The sequence below is a fragment of the Dromaius novaehollandiae genome, chromosome 5 (assembly GCF_036370855.1).
Source record: "Dromaius novaehollandiae isolate bDroNov1 chromosome 5, bDroNov1.hap1, whole genome shotgun sequence".
Lineage (NCBI taxonomy): Eukaryota > Metazoa > Chordata > Aves > Casuariiformes > Dromaiidae > Dromaius > Dromaius novaehollandiae.
The window spans coordinates 55,807,172-55,824,912 of NC_088102.1; the positions used below are offsets into that span (position 1 = coordinate 55,807,172).

Sequence of the window (17,741 nt, forward strand, 5' to 3'; positions counted from 1 at the left end):
TGAAGATGCCCTCTACATTAGTAGAGGATGTGCATAAATTACAGTGTAATTTTTTGAGTGATGTAATACATGGAAAGTTTTTCTGAAATTCATTAAAATGACAAAAATGCACTCTGGTGAAGTACAGATTAGATAGGAAAATACTTAACATTTCTCCCTACATCTACCCCCAAAAAACAATTTGTTCTCACATGGCTGCCAATTTAACAAACTATGGTGATTTTGCATTGCAGACAGATATCCTCTCAGGAATGGAGTGAGAGACAACTTAAACCAGGATCCGTATCAGTGGTCAGGGAGGAGATTCTCTCCGAGCTTCTGACATTGACATTCAAGGACTGCTGGATCAGGTTTGCTTAGTATACTAACGGTAGTTCTGAAAACTTAAATCTAGTTTTCCTCAGAAACAGAAGAAAAGAATAGTTTGCTACTTATTAACCTGACTTCCTCCTCTCTGATCTTCCTAAAATCGATATAGTTTATCATTTGTCTATGAACAATAGAGCTACCAGAAAGGGCAACCTCACCACACTTTAAATTGTCACTACTGTGTTATGACCATGGTTATACCAGTTACGTTATACAATAGTACATAATCATTCAGGGTTTTTTCTCAACACCTGAAATGTCCACTGTTTTGAAATGTCTCTAACATCTTTTTTTTCCTGACCTTACTTTAAAAAGTTACTTACTTAAAAAAGCATGAATTAAAAAAAGAGAGAGATACTGGCTTAATTTCTTCATTCACTCAACTTTTCCCTTAGTTCTCTGTCCCTTCCCTTTTGACCACAAAATTATCATCAAAATAGCAACTGGAGATCTAGCATTTTACACTTTAAATGGAGAACAAAGAGTTTTGTAAATAGGTAGAGACAAAAGTATATTCACTGAAAACCAAATGGATGATTTGTAGAGAACAAAAGTATTGACTGAGATATTTTCCTCTTTGGCATCAGAAAAATGTTGAAAGCAGGGAGGGAGGATTTTTTATTATTACTCATAGATGGTTATTCACATACTGTCATTTGAAGTGTTTTTATTATAATGCAAATATTTTGCACAAAGCAGAGCATGGCCCTCAGACTAAGGAATAATCTCTTCTTCAGAGACATTAAAAGAATAGCGAACATCAAAAAAAAAAAAAAATCAACATAATTGCTGCAAATGGAAACATGTATCTGCCCTGCTCTTGGATCCGAAAATCTGGAGAAGCCCATGCCCCATCTTGGCATCCGTGCTCACTGCTCTTGCCAGCTCCGAGCTAGGTACTTCCCACACTCCCCACCTCGTGCAGGACCCGGTTGCTGTTAGGCAGCAGCACCAAAGGAGGTACAGGGACCGCACTGGGGTACAACGCGGTCTGGCACGACACGCTCCCACTCCTGCTCCACAGCAGGATAATCTGCTACCAATCTCGTATTGCCCCATGCAGTGCACTGTGGTTTCTTGAGATGAAAAAAGGCAGGAACACTGGAATAATTATGAGAATGTAATGGCCAAGATCCAAGTTTAGGGAATGCAGAAAGCAGCTTTGCAGAAGTTGCACAACTACTGCATAATCCGCTGTGACAGTGGAAGAAACAGCATCTTAGGCCAGAAACCTGAATTTTGGCATATAGGGAATAGATAATCTGCCCTCTCTCTCTCTGAAGGCATGCAGAAAGGAGGAAAAAATAGGATGTGCCCCCCCCCCCCCAATCGCAGTGATAAGTATCTACCACCCACAGAACTGCAACTAAACCTTACGGTCTGATTAAGATGCTTTATAAAATCTAATAAGCCAGGAGACAGTATAAGCACCTATGAAATATCCTAAGAGCAACTAGAAATAATGGCTGAGGTATTCATAACTGTCTATGTGATTTCAACACCTTCCCATGAAACCAATGCTATACAAGTCTCAAACAATGCTCCTTCTCAGGAACAGAAGCCCCTTTTCCTCTTCCAGATACAAAAGACCTAGGCACAATTCATTTTTGCACATTTTAAAATTGCTTAAACATCTTAGGACTTGCAGTAGGATGAGAAACATTTAACTCCACCACAACCACACTTATGCAGCAGTCTCCTGCCTGGGTTTGGGTTTAGAAAGAGTTTGGGTTTATGTCTCCCCACCAAAGAAGATTAATGAAATTCCTTATGAACTTAACTTGGAAGACTTTGCTTCAGTTGAAATTGCAATATAAAAATCCAGATACATTATTACACAGAACTGATTATACTTAAAAGCTTCATAGCATGAAGCAAACATGAACAGAGTGACTAAAAGAATTTGCAGAACAATGCAAAAACAAAAACACAGTAAGAAAACTTACAAGGACTGTAAACCACTTAATCTTCTGATGGCCTCATTAGGTACAGTCTTCAGCTGATTGTTCTGCAGGGTTCTGTAAAAATCCCCACTGTGTTAGTAAAGTAGGATTTGACAATGATCTTTATAAAAGATTTAGCTGACAGAACAGTCAAGGTCCCGTTATGATTTCACAGATTTCTAATGTAATAAAAGCATTTGAAATTAACAAGACAAGATACTGAAAAATACAACTATGAAACATGAAAATGGTCTGCTTCAGCTCTGTTTACAACTCATTAACTGCATTAATTTGCGGAGAACAAAATTCTGACATAACGTGCTGAAATTCCCCTGGGAACTCACTGAAAAGCTAGAACAACAGTAGTACAAATTTGCTGAAAAGAATGACATTTTATTATTTTCTTATGAAAACATCCGAAACATGCAAAAAAATGCACAAACTTCTTATTTTTCTTAAAGCTGCATCAATACACAATGCATTAGCAATTTAATTTACATAGTGTGTGCACAACAAAGCACCTCTGGGCACAACATTAAAAAGGCATTTATTTAAGGAAACTAGAGCCAAGCTGAATTAAGTTATAAAGGGTGTTTTTTAGAACTTTTCTTATGGGACAGCCTAATATTGCATGATGAGTACTTTTATAAACAGAATGTAAATAATTGATAGCTCACACATTAAAAAATATTATTGATTTTGGTGCATATTGGTGTAACTGTAATTAGGCAAGTTAGACAATTAATATCCATAATATCTCAGGATCCCAATTCTTCCAACAATTGCTAGAATATTGAGCACTTCCAGTTTTGAGTATCCCACTGGAGACAGCTTCAGGAGCCTTGACACCATGCATTCAATTCAGGGCACCGCTGACTAGTACTGCGGATAGTCCATTTCCTAATCTGCACCCCAATTATGCTGCATGTTTATGCTTCCCTTTACAACCTCACAGTCCTTTTTCACCAGCTCATTTAAATATATATGTAATTAACTACGTGTTACCAAGTTAGCACTGATAAATATGTACGCTGGCATAAATGCTACAATTACTGGATAGAGGACTGCTTTGTTTTAAAAATCCCAGACAGACAGCAGAAAGCTATTTTCATCCTTAGACATGGAAAAACAGTTGAAGGGAGTATTCTCATCTGAGAAAGAAAAACAGGATGTGGGAAACAAGACACAAGTCTAACTTTTTTTTAATGAAAACCTTCTAGTAGTAAGTCAATCTCACCTAACGAAACATCAAACTATAGAGATGATTTCTACCAGAGGCAGGGGCAGTTCAAAGATCAAACACTATCTCACATCTCTGTAAGCACTAGTACTTACTACCTGATAATACCTGAACACCTGATGGAATAACTGGGTGGGTGGGTGGGGGTCTCAACAAAAAAGCTTTTCGTGATTGTTTTTTAAATGCAATAATTACAGTTTAGTCAAGTCCACAGATGTTCAGCATCACCACATACAGCAGGCTTTATAAAAAACACAGGAGATCTATAAATTTTGGACACAGGGATGTTACAATACTGTCCAAGCAGAGGAGGAAAGGAAAAAGTTTCTACCAATAAATCGGCTGACTGTGCAGTAAGAAAGCATACAGCCAGCTATGAAGCTCGAAAACTCGATTACTTACAGAACTTTGAGTTCTTTCAACCCAGACAAGGCCTTCGGATGGATAAAAGAAAGGTCATTGCCAGCCAGTCGCCTGGAAAAAAATCATAATAATAATTTCAATAGTCAAATACAGTACTTTTACAATCATCTAACAAGGGAAATCACCAATGCACCACATCTTGCAAGCAATTACAGATTTTCCATCAGATTATACCGCATTCATGATCTTCAGAGTTTTCGTCAGCTACTTCAGTCATTACACATCTTTAACGATCACAATGCACTATTTATCCTCATGGATATACTTTTGTGAACACATTAGAAGAAATATACCACAGAATGGTAAAAATTCTTCTTACTGTACTAGGTTTGAAAAATGAGTTTACCACCATTAATGTGATCCTTAGGCTATCAGCATTGCTTTGGTTAAACATATCCTCTGGTATCCATGTATTTTTAATCTATAGAGCAGTTTCTGAAGAAACTATGCAGTTAAGTAGAAATAGCTAGATGCTGAAGAGAGGCAGGAAAGCCTGCATTAGACATTTTCAATCTGAAGATGATATTCACAAGTAGGCTGTGAATTCATGGTGTTGGCAATTGACGGAACTGCTGCTGACAGTACCAAACAATCTTGATAATCTATCATCTCTTGGTGAACTATTTGGAAAAATTTTTCAGGAAAGAAAACTGTTTTGGGGGGAGGGAGAGACAGAGGAAGGGAACAGGATCGTAAACAGTACTCGCTCTCTCAAAATGGGGCTGATTTCAAACTTGGACGGCTAGACAAGAACATAAACTAAACCGTGAAAACAATCATGATATTAAAAATAACAGATACAGAAGATGCTGTAGTAGACAAAGCAGAAAAACAGAAATGAAAGTCAAAATAGCGGCTTTGCCATAGCTTATGCTCCTCTTTCTCCCTTCCCCCTCTCCTTTTTTCCTTCAAACATTTTTACGTATGCCCTCATCAGCAGACACTGCGCTGCCCAGCCTTTAAAGACAAAAACGTAGAACACCCTGTAAATTCATGGCTGCCAACAGATGCCATGATTTCAGCCAAAGTATCTGCTCTCTGATTCTGGTTTCACAACCAAGCTAAGGAAAGGCAATCCTGGAAGAAGGCTGTATAACAAAATCATCCAATGGAAATATTTTGTACAAGGTAATAAGTGTTAATAATTAAAAAACAGTAGTTGCAATTAAAAAAAGGTTACAGAATATCAAAACACACCACTGTTGTGACAGAGAACTGTGAAGTGAGAGCACAACACTAAGGGGAAAATACTATTTCTAAAAGGAAAAGGACTAAAATAACAAACTAGCATCATCTTAGAGTATCAGCTGGCCAAAAGTAGCAACACGATTACATTTTTATCTTAGTCTCTATTTCTAACTACATGAAAGATATTACCCAAAGCTTTTGTTTCCTGTGTAAACCTGCTTGTAACAGAATGACATAATAAAATGCTGCCTAATAGAGAGCATGATAGTTACAGCTGTCAAATCCATTTGTCAAAGGTAGATGATTTTATTTATAAATAAATGGAGGACTTCTTATCACAAACAGGAAGGTGACAGCAGCAGCAGATGCCACTTGATTTGAGAAAAACATGCTGCTATCATTTGTTAAATTAGGCCCTGGTATTTAGTATTCACATGCATGACAATAGCTGTAAGTTATGGCTCTGACATCATCATAAGCATGCTTAAATCTCAGCCTCTTCTATTTTTAAAACATAGACATCGTGCTCTCCTGGCTGCTGAGAAAGCTGGTCTGTGTGGCTTGCGTATGACCCAAGAACGCTGAAACCAGAAGGAAAATTAAGAGAATCAACATACACCTGTTCTTGAAACGTTCTGTCTGCAACCGACCTCAGGATTTCGGAGTGCTGACACGATTCTTCAAATACTTCAAATTTTTAACAGGGATGAAAAATTCCAGATGGCAACTAAAACCCTCCCAAAATTCATTTGGTCAGTAGATGCCTAGATCAGCTGTATTACCTTAATTAGGGGAGGGGAGGACTGCAATATTTCATGGCTTTCTTTTTAATAATTTCCTAAAAAAGTTCACTGTAAACCAAAAGAAATACTGATGAAGTGTGCTGGCTCTCTGCACCAATGTTTTGCCAGGGATCTGCAAAACACGTTAATTAAAAAAAAAAAAAAAAAAAAAAAGGTTCAAAACACCAAAATGGAAATCCTTAAATCAAGAGTAATTTAACTGAGGTGACAGCACTGAATTCCTCTAGCACTCAAAGAATAGTTGATGCCGGTTACCTACCGTATACTTTAAAGAACAGCAATCCCAAGAAATGTTTGTGAAGTAGCTCTGCTTCCAGCTCTGCTCAGGTCCCCCCCAGTCAAATGGGTGCTGTGGGACTCATCACATATCTGCTATAACTTCCCCCTCCCCTCAAAAAGACTTGGGATTATGATTTGCTTTAAAAAAATAAACTAAAATCCAGTTGAATAACCCTGCCGCACCTCACCGAGTGTCACTAACACCACTTGCAGAGCAAAACTGGACACAAAATACAGCTGAGCCAAAGCAAGGCTCGCGTGACTTCGGAGAGCAACACTCCGCCTACCTTAAGGCGACTCCTGTTTATTCAGCCTTTTGCAACCAACCGACAGAAACACTGCAATCCATTACATTTCCGTTTCTCCTAAATCTGGCAGCCTTCCAGGAAACAGGATACAACCAGCCAAGTGTGCAAAGGCTTTACTAATCAGTTTGCCAAACACACATTTATCATCCCCGTCCCAGCCTTGGGGAGCACGGCTCCTCACTAGGCAGTCTGCACGCGGCGCTCCGGCGGGCGGAGACCAACGCACCACACGCCACCGCCAACAGGCTTCCCTCCGCCGCAGCACGCCGAAAGAGCTCTCTTTACGTAATCGGGCTCATTTTTAAGCGAGAACAGAAAGAAAACCTAATAGTACAGAGCACGTACAACTAACAGCATATAGCATGTATACAGAATATAAGGATGTCGCTGAAATCTTCCAGGCAGGTTTTCCACACACTACCTCCTTTCGGCATCCCAAAAATAGATAAATGCATTCAGATTTTTCAGGCAGAATGTTAGTAAAAGCACCTCTGTCGCTTGCTTTCTCTCTCACACACACGGTAAATGGGAAAGGAAAAAGGAAAAAGGAAAAAAAGCACAGGAAAATCCAAGGAAAAAAAATCACAGCTTCGCCAAGCCTCAGGCCCCTCAGGCAAGAGGGGAAGCAAGCTGGGTCTCCTTGCACCAGGACCGACCCCGCCGCCCGGGCCCAGCCCTGGACGCTGCCCTGCAAGGGGAGCTGCTGGTGGCCTCCAGGACAGGAGGTCCTGCCCTTGCACTGCTGCAAGCAGCGCACAGCCTTCCCTTCCTCCTCAGCAGTGGGCCAACTCCGAGACTGAAGCTGGAAGTCAACCTATCCTTACTCGGTCAAATTATATCCACGTTAGTTAGCTCTTTCTCCAAAAGGCACAGGACTATAAAACAGAGCCATCTACGCAGACAGCTAAAACGCATGGGACTTAATTCGCTGGAGTGCTGGTAAGCACCCTGCTTCGTTACAGGCCACAGAAACTTAATTCAGTGTCTTGCTTCTCAAGGCACATGGACACAGTGGTAGCTGTTACCCAAAGCAGGGTGTAGGTTGCGTATCACAACTGACCAAGAGTTTTCATGCTAACCTGGTTACAGCTCTCCATGCCAGAAACGCTGGCCAGGACAGTAAGGATCCTGAATGAGCGCGTGGGAGCTATCTTGGAGGCTTTTGCAGGGCAGTAGGTGGAAAATACCTAGTCCTAAAATTTGAGGAAAAGCACAAATAAAGCAGAGACGGACAAGAACAGTGACATTTTCATCAGTGACAAAGCTGGATAAACAGTTCCCCTTCTTCCCCTGCCCAGAAACACACTCTTGCACACTGTGTACCCACCGAAAATTTTAACCCGTACCAGGCCAGTCACCCAGTTCACAGCGCAGCATCACCAACAGCGCAACAGCACAGGTAATACAGAGCGACCTCCAGCACGGGGAAGGGAAAGAGGGACGGTAGCGAAGAGGGCAGAGGAGAGTATGTGGAAGTATAAACTGCCACGCCAGAACACTCCTGCAGTCCAAGACATTCAACTCTCAAAATACCAGGAACAGTCTAACCACATGCAATGCCTTTATCCTGGGTTGACAATCTCCTTATAATTGCTTAGTGTTAAAAGATTTAGTTCACTTTATTTTTATTTGAAAATAATTTTATTTTACTCCATTCAAACACCTTCTGCAAATCTAGACAAAAATCAAATGGACAAGATTTCCAGAGTAGCAGAATTACAGAATACGACACATACAGTGCAATATACTTCTGCTATCCTGTCATATACGGTAGGAGACCAATATCCTCTAATATTTAAGTGGCAAAGAAAATCTCCAGGTCTAAAGGACACCTTGTTGTTATTACAAAAATCAGGATACAATCTATTTGAGGACTATCTCCCATGATATCTTGTTCCAAGTGTAAATGCCAAGCATAGCTTCTTGCCCTGAAACTCTTCTGAAAGCAGCAGAGATTGTTTTCTCTCTTTCGGGAAATTAAAAGTTCTGCAACCATGAGTCTGGCAACCCTGCTACATGTTGACTGAGTCAAGTTAATCAGTGGTGCGACTCCAAAAATCAGGGAGGATGTCCCAGGGATACATTTTTGTCCATCACAATTACAAACATCACTCTTTTCTCACCAGATGTAATACAAACATCTCGGAAACCTCTCCTTGTCTTTCATCCCAGATAGTGGTGAACCTCAGGATATTTGAGCACAGAATTAGGTCTCCTCCTGTTCTTGTGAAAAATCAATCTCTTTCCACACACACTCTTTCTTGGCAGTTTTTTTGTGATGCTTCTAACCCTACCTGTGAATCTTGTCTCTGATAGTAATATATTAGCCGTTTTATGTATGTTGAGAATTGATTCATATGCATTTATGAAGCAAATGTGCTCTCCCTTGCCTTCTTTCCACGGACCAACTGTAATCTAAGTTCCTTGAAAATTCAAATACTGGCAAGGACCATAATCCTTAGGTGTCATAAATTATCTTATTATTTTTATTTCTACATTTACTGCTTTCTGGTAAGACCCAAGACTCCTGGCTCAAGATCTAGTCAAGGCTGAACCTTCCACGGTCCCTTACGGATTTACCCCACCACTGGCTCTCTGCCTGCTCATCTTTTTTATTCTCCAATTTTTGTCTATTTTCATCCTTTTGGAAAATATTCCATAGCTTCCTCACTTGCACTTTTGCTATTTCTTCACTTTTTGCTGTCTTCCACCAAATTACTCTCTCGTTGCTTACTTGCCTGTCCCCATCCCTACATTCAAGGTTTTCAGGGTTCCTTGTGCTTCACACACAAATTTGAATTTTTGCTTCAGATTCTCCTGCAAGAGATATGAACGCAACATGTGAACATGCCTTATACACACTTGCTGGGTATTAGGGCTGAAATTCTCTCCAGGCTAAGAAAAGAGCTTCGGGTTCCACCTACCCCAGAAAAGCAGCCACTTCGAAAGGAATTCAGTTTTCTTCACAAATGCAGATAATCTTACATTTTATCTATGCTTTCCACTTAAGACACACAAAAAAGTCAGAAGAGGACAACTTTATACATGCTTTTAACTTTGACAACCGATAAACATTATAGATGTATAGTTACATGCCACAATTTATTCATAAAGTTTTTAAGTTTTACACATCAGCTACAGACATTTGCAGGCAAAATACCAGAGGCTCACTGCTTCTCCCATGTAGAGATCCCTTTGCCTCGAGAGGGCATAAGCCTGTGCAGGCATACCCAACTTCGGCAGCTGCAAAAGGGGACATGCTTGTAAGTGGAAACAGTATTGCTGGACTAAACTTCACCTTGCTTATCTGTGATTAGCAAATGGCCCCTTTGGGACTTGTGTCAGCTGCAACCTGCTGCACTGCTGTGAAGAAAACCAATAACCTACTGATTGCTTCTCCCAATTCTTCCATGCCAATTTAGCGTAGCTAAATGGAACTTGTATTCTGCTTCTGGTAATGGAAAATGCATTTGTTTCCCTATCTCCCTTTCCTGTGGTAATTTCAGTATTGTACAACCTCAGTCATTATTTATAAAGTCATCAGTATGTAAGCCAAGACACGCCAGGACAGAAAAAGGACGTCTACAACTACAGCCAGGACTGAAACTGTACCAACTCCATCAAGCTGAGCAGGCACTTCTAATCCTGAGACTTTCCTTTTCATCATTTATTATTTTCTCTATGTTACTCTAAACTCCAAAGTAACAGTTCATTTTCCAAATGCATTCTTGATTTAAATTTTAAGTGACTTCTGAGTAAGGAGACTAAACTGATTGATAAAAAAAAAGCATCTAAATCCTGTCCAAAAGTTATACTGTTAATTTTTCAGCGCCACCAGCACCCACTGCAAGAGAAAATACAGCTCCACCATATGCCTTTTCATGGAATATCAAAGAATATTTATATTCTTTCTCTTTTAACAAGAAAATATATCATGACTGATTTTGAAGCAAGCAAGCATTCCCATCTATACAAAATAGGCTCTATCATTCAATTTGCAAGCTGTATCTATATTAGCGCAAGACTTCCTTGACACAGAGCCCACAGAATACAACACATATGTACTTCAGTCATAACATATAACCTAAAGCAATTAGTATACAACATGAGCTGTTGAACCAAGTTGTCATAGTAGTCCAGTCAGTATTCTCCACCAAAAAAGCAGAAGTTAGCACAAACTTTCTAACGTGGATATGTCTCTTAAGAATAGGTAACAGTATGCTGTTGTCTTGAAAGTAGTTAACAACTGGTCTACAGTGCTACTGACCAGCTGTTGCAGCAAGCAACCAACTCCAATTTCTCCTGCCTCCAAAGCAGGAAGTATTTTACAAAATGCATCACCTTCTCCCTAATTGTCTGTGTTTTGTAGTGATAGTTTTCCTTTGCCTTATCATCACCCAATTAAACCTATCCTTGATGCATATCTCAAAGCACTCAGGTGAGCCTACATACATTGATCTAGGGTCTCCCACTCTGGACTTCTGCTTCCCTCTCATTTTTCACTGCAAAAATAGCAATTATTACAGATTCCATCTCGTTTAGTGGAGAAGGAGCTACCCAAGAAAAATATTCCATATTCCTCATCATGATAACTAAGCTTAAATACTCTAGGGCAGAGGTTGGGGGAGGCGTTTTCTACAGAGTTTTCTTTCTTCTTTCTATCCCCTTGCAAAGACAGCTGTAACTACGACAAGGCCATGTCTAAGCAGTACCTTCTTTTTGCTATGGATGCCAAGAGATTGGGGGCACTTAGCTATGTCATGGGAAAGACTTCCACCATGGTGGGCCAGCGGCTGAGATAACTGTTTTCTATAGTCAGAATATTTGTGGTTGACAGCTCCCTTTCCAAGGACTGCAGGTCTCCAAGCTGGATGCACAGATTTAAATACGACTTCCACCATGAGTCAATGCACAGCCTGGCAGGCAAGGGAGATGGGCTCTCTGTCACCTGTGCAGCTCAGCAGGTAGCCACTCTGCTGAACTCATGAGCAATTCCAGCATCAGCATACTCCTTCCTAGCTATAAATACATCTAACTTAGCTAGTCTGTAAAGCAGAAACAGAGATCAAAGTAACCAAGCTGTGTCCTGATTAACTAGTATGCAACTCTCCAGCCATCTACAGATTTGTGCTTTTAACTGCTACTCGGATGCTTAGAAGGTTTCCAAATTCCTGTAATATCTTGACAATTAGACATGAGAGGATGAAAAAATGACTGTTGAGAGAGTAAATCCTCAAAGTTGCTTTGGTCTGTCCATACAGCCTCTCTCTTGCCCTGGCATTTATTGGCTTTCCAGGCACGGGGTCTGTTGAAAGACCATGCATCTAGCAAGTGACACTGCAAAATGTGGAAATGGATTCAATCTACTTGGCAATTAAATCTCTGTTACCAGTTCTCTAACCACCTCAGGTACATACTGGGTAAGTGCAAGACTCAGGATTTGTAGACACCTCCACAGTTACAGACTTCAAAGTAATAGGAATGATTTTTCATTATTTCATTATTTTTCATCATATTATTATTTTCATTTCACATAAAGTTTCAGAATTAGGTCCCTCTTAAGTTTCCTCTAGCTGAAAATCTGACATTTTGATTAGAATCATCTACAGTTTTCCTGCTACGCATAGGCAGGAAGTGCAGGAAAAGAACTTTACAGGAGTACAGGCTACTTTTTCTGTACTGGAAGGACAAAATCTGCCAGTGATAATCAGGCAAAAACTTGATAAAGTATTCACAAAAACATACACCAAAATAAACAAAAACTGTCCATGAGGAAGGGAGAAAGGAGGTAAAAGAATGAGTTAATTCCACATCATGCCTTCTTATCATAACACACAGTTTCACACCATGACACTACGACAACAGACTGCTCTCAGAGCCAGCCAATTTCCTTCTCAGAGTTGAGAGACAACACATTTACCTCCAGTGTTCAAGATGCGTCTTTTCTATTTTTCCTTTCTGTCTAAGTATCTGAGAAGTTTTCAGAGCTATGTCTGACTCCTCTGGAGATCTGAGTTGGGAACTGGCTACCTGTGTGCATGCACGTATGCGTGCTCAGCCTCATGTTCCCACTCCAGAAGCAGAAAGGGGGAGCTGGCCTGCACTGCACCAGTGCTGTTTGGGGGGATCTGTAATTGGAGAGGTCTAGCCCAACAGCCTCTGAGCTCACCACTTAGCCTCCAGAAGTTTCTTATCTGCTTTATACTTTTAGTCAGCCCTAACCTGGCAGCTCAGGCAGCATAATAAATTCAGGCTTGTAAGATAGGTCTTTGAGCTTAACACCACGAAGTTCAACCTCCAGGCCATTTAGCTAAGCCAGCTTCTGTGTGTGCGCCTGTGAAAATAACGCTGAAACTAGAGGACAACAGATGAGGGGAAAGCTTCAACTCCCTCTTTCAAAATGCACTTACAGCAGAACAACCAGTCAAGTCTTGGGATCCTAACAGACAACCATGCCAAGCTGCAAAATTAACATGTAGAAACAGGAATTATAAAGGAACTTCTTCAGCTCCTAAAAATAATGGAATTTACTCAACCTACTAGCATTTTCCCCCTCTCCCAGGAAAAATACACAACTATTAAGCACAGTGAGAATTTTCTAAGCTACGGAAACATTATTCTTAAAACAGCAGGCTCGAAACCCACCCAGAATCAAACTGATTTAGGACTCACGTAGATAAGAAAACATTAATTATACACAAGTTGGCCAACATGTTTCTAAACACCACTTAGCATCTAGTGCAGACCAAGTAGGTGATGTTTAAAAATATCTTAGCTGACTGTGGTTAATTCTACTTGGGAGTCTTTGCCTAAAGGTCTGTCTTGACTAGAATTTAAGGTGCAAGTTGCAACATGTCAACATGCATTCTGAAGCTCCAGCATACACAAGGCAGTAAACATCTCTAATATATGCCAGTTGGTCAAGTTGAAGCTTAGGCTCTGAACTTGCTAACACATGTAAAACCTACACCTCGCATTTTCTCCATTAGAACTTTACCTCCTGGAATTCAGGCTGCAGAAACTACCTCCTCCAGCCGTTCCAATACCCAGAGCTGGCAGAAGGGTGAAGAGCACTCATCAGCTTCCGACCCCAGTGTCGGCTGGCTATTTCTGAAATACCAAAATGTGTCTAAACTAACTGCCTCTATAACAGAGCCGATGCAGCGAGTTCTCAGGCTGCTGCACAGCCTCTGCTGTGGCGGTAGCACGTACAGATACGGGGTGGTAACATCTGCCATTGTACCAGCTAGTTTCACAGGAGATGCTTGACCACAGCCTCAGTTACCACACGTCAGCTAACCCAAGTTATCAAGACAACTTTTCTCATGAAGGTTCATCCTTACTTTTCTACTCAAAATAAGCCCCCTCTCTCTGCCTTCCCACTCCAAATCTAAGACTACTTATGTTTATGAAAGGGAGAGGAATTACACCATCTTATCAACATTCATATGCTACCTTGAAAACACTTTTAAATAGCCCTGTCTAAAAGGCCTAACACTGAGGAACAAAAATCACCTTCCACCAAATGCTTTACAGCCAGGTGAGAAAAGACATTACATCCCAAATTAACAGAGCTGAGCCCTGGTGGCCTTGGCAAAACTCCAAGACATGACTTATTCATAAAACCGAAGTAATAAAAAAGCAAGACACTCTCCCCTCACCCCCAAGGATAATACAGCTCAGTGCTGATGCAGAAATTAGAAGGAAGAGAACCATCTAAATTACACACTGAAAGAGATGCTACAAAAGCAAGCAGCTGCAGCATTTCAGCCAGGTGGTCATCTTCAGCTGCAGTCAAGAGGAAAAATAACTCCAGTCATTTCCCTCACAGATACTTCCTGATTACAACCTTATGGCAAAAACACCTCATTTTCCACTGCCAGTATGTATTTTAATTAATCCTTATGTTCTCAAAATATACTTTGTCAATTAAAAGCCATGATCAGAGCATTTAGGTTGGGTGGGGGAGATGTTTGAGTAAGACTTTAGTGCTGTGAACAGCAGGGATATTAAACAGTCTGGCAAATTCTCAGTCATTCTATTTCTTTTCCTAAAAAATTACAGTTGCTTTCTATCTCTTTGGCTCTGCTCATCCATCTCTCAAGATGTTAACCTTCTCCTTCAGAATGAGGAAACTCTTATCAATCTATATTTTCCATGTATCACTTTATTTCCCTGCTTTCACCAGCTAAATAAATATCTTAATGGAATTTGCCTTTGATCAAAAAAGAAACCCGAGTGTAGTGCCATAGAAGAGAGACTGTTTCATATTATATATGAACACAAAACAAAACCAGGACACTGGCAGCAGCATACATCTGCAAGGTAATCAAGCACTGCTGTTCCTTGGTGCCTTCAGGAGTGATTATTTTCCCTGCAACATTACTGAGCACAACATACTTATCAAAATCACAACGTTCAGCAAGCAGCGAGCATCCTCGGTAGCCCCTGCAGAGAAGCGCAGGGCCCTGCCGCAGGGCTGGCGGAGAGCAGGCGGTCTGTAGGCGACCGATGCTGTCGTTCTGCCAACTCCACACTCGTGTCACCAGCCATCTAAAGCCATGCAGCAGGACAGCTTGCCCAACTACATCCCCCTACCAGCTCTCACGATGACCAGAAGCCAGTGCATCAAAACCTTACTTAAACTTTACTCATCGGTGCAGGGCAAATGAGCAGCCAACAATTCAAAAGGTTAAGAGTGGAAATCAGAACAAGGTAAAAAGGTCATTAAGTCAAGGAGACATTTGTTTTCTTCCAGTGAAGCAAGCTTCTGAAGTCAGACTGCAAAACTGTCCAAGAATAAAAACCATTTTGATTTGCCTTGCCCTGATAAGCGAGTGCCTTTTGGTTAATTCGGCAAATCGTTCACTATATTAGTGAAGTCATACAGCTAAAATCCTTCAGACTACCTCAGAAGGCTTTAGATATTAGAAGGAACTAAAACAGTTTAGAGAAGTATCAAAACATAACACAGCCTGGCTCTTCTAGTTAAAAATTCACACTGGAAAATGGTTTCTGCTTTCTAAAAACACTACATTATCTAACTATATTTTCCTCTTCTAGCTTTCTATATATACTTTAAGGTGTGGTTAGAAAACTGCAGCCAAATTCTTCAAGGATTTTTAGTTTCCATATCAAATTTAGGGCTGCAGCATATTTATGTTAACATTTTCTGGAGAATACACTTCATTAACTTCTGTGGCAAAACCCTTGGTGGTCTGCTCCTCGCTGACTCTGACCATTGCTGTTTCAATCATTTGCAAATTACTTCCAGATGGGTATCAGTTACACAGAGATGGAGAATTTTTATAACATTTATAAATAGTGCAAGAATCCTGCAGAAATATGATAAGCACGCTACGCAGTAACACGCACGAGGTTGCGAACAGGGGCACATGCAGCACATAACCCGACAGGCTGATTCTGCCTGCAGATTAGCTAGAATTCCTCTGTTTGTACCTGCTTGCAACATTCAGCTATGAGCATATCTTAAAGGTACAAAAAAACTCAGATTATACCTGCGAATCTGGTACTTCACATGAGAGCCAGTTACCTAAAGGTACCATTTTGTGTCATTTTAGATGACCTCTTCCACCTTGTCCCCAGCTGCCATTCCAGAAGGCCATAGGTCTCCCGCCTTCACCAGATCTGCCAGTCTTGTGCAGATGTCTCGGATAACCTAGCACAGCTGAAAATGGCACTGGATGCCTACATTTAGGCACGCAAATCACTCTTTTAGTGATGTTGGAGACACCTTTCAATCAAGCAGACAGCTTTTACAAATCTGGCCTGCTACCTCTCCTTTCATTCTTCTTTGCTAGTACTCATTTTAGGATTCAAAAAATGATCTTCTTTAAAGTCTGTCAGGACTACCAAAGAATTCATTGCTTAAGCAAACAATAACCCCCATTTTAAACTAGTCCCACTGCATTTATAAACTCGCGCTCTCCATACATGCACTGTGCAAGATACAGTTGCCCACGTAATACATCTAATTGCCTCCCCATTTATGTTCAATTACATTCTGCGATGCTATTTTGCAATATTAATTACCCGTCAGGGGCTAATCTGGAGCATTTGACAAACAGAAGCAAGTAGGGCTAAAGCACAGCATAAATTCTCCTAAGGAGAAATGTGTCTGGAGCTGGTCTTCTGGCTGAAGAGTTAGCAGATTCCACAGCGGTGTGGTACTGACTGTGTTCCCAGTAGTTTGTGGGATTTTCGTTTGCTTTAGGCATTTAATTCTTGGGAAAAGTTCTAGATGGAAAAATTACTTCTAACACAGATTTTAACACCACTTAGCTTTAACTCTGTCTCTTTGTCTTTGGCATGAAGTTGCACACCCAGGTTCCTGTGCTGGAAAAGCTCTCCTAGTGCCTGGCAGTCAGAATTTGAATCTGTTCAACTATAAAAATAATCCAGGAAGAAATTTTGAAAATCATCTTTGAGTGGAGAGGGAAAACTGTGGTTGTACAACGGGAAGTACGACCGTTTGTTTCATTCCGTTAACAGCCAGGAAAATGAAAGACCAGGAAAATTCTGTTCCCTGTCCCATAGAAAACAAGCAATCCGCAGAATGAAGCAAAAATGTGTCACGTTTGGAGCTGGCCATTTACACCGGTTTTGTTCATATTTACTTTAGTCTATTACAGCAGTTCTAGGAAAAACAGGAACTGAAGCAAGGGAATCTGGAGTTGACTTGAGCATGGATGACCATAGTCAGGTCTTCATGCATACGGAAGAACTTCCTCATTTCACTGCCTGTGGACGTGACCAGGAGCTCTGCAAAGAGGCTTCGGATTCTACACAGACTGCTTCAAAAAATTATTAACAACTCACATGACTAGGTTAATGCTTTTCAACTGAGAGATTTCTAAGAGAAGTGGTATACACAGACATTGCCTACTTATGAATCTGCTCTCTTGACCATTTTCCTGTCTTTCTGCATCAGTGATAGCTTTTGAATTGGAGCGAGTTTTTTTGTGCTGCTGGAGATTCTCCTACCCCTACAGCATAATTCTGCTCTTTGGTCTTTCTAAGGTAAGAGGAAGGTACGGATAAAACAACAAATAGATTATCTACCCTGACATGCATGGTTACTTTCCCAAATCTTGCCTTCCAAAGTAGGAACATCACCTTAAAACAGCTACCACTTGTAGGAGGTAACTGGCACATAAAATGAAAATTA

The 17,741-nt window shown here is 40.6% G+C and overlaps 1 protein-coding gene across 2 annotated transcripts in view; it reads right to left on the reverse strand.

Annotated features, from left to right (window-relative positions):
• Positions 1-17,741, reverse strand: part of LGR4 (leucine rich repeat containing G protein-coupled receptor 4) — an 82,292-nt gene that overhangs the window by 26,108 nt on the left and 38,443 nt on the right. For both annotated transcript variants that reach the window (XM_026121716.2, XM_064512873.1), the window contains exons 3-4: positions 3,955-4,026; positions 2,316-2,387 (exon numbers count right to left, since the gene is read on the reverse strand). In XM_026121716.2, the coding sequence (XP_025977501.2) occupies positions 2,316-2,387; positions 3,955-4,026 (144 nt within the window). The remainder of the gene's footprint in view (positions 1-2,315; positions 2,388-3,954; positions 4,027-17,741) is intronic.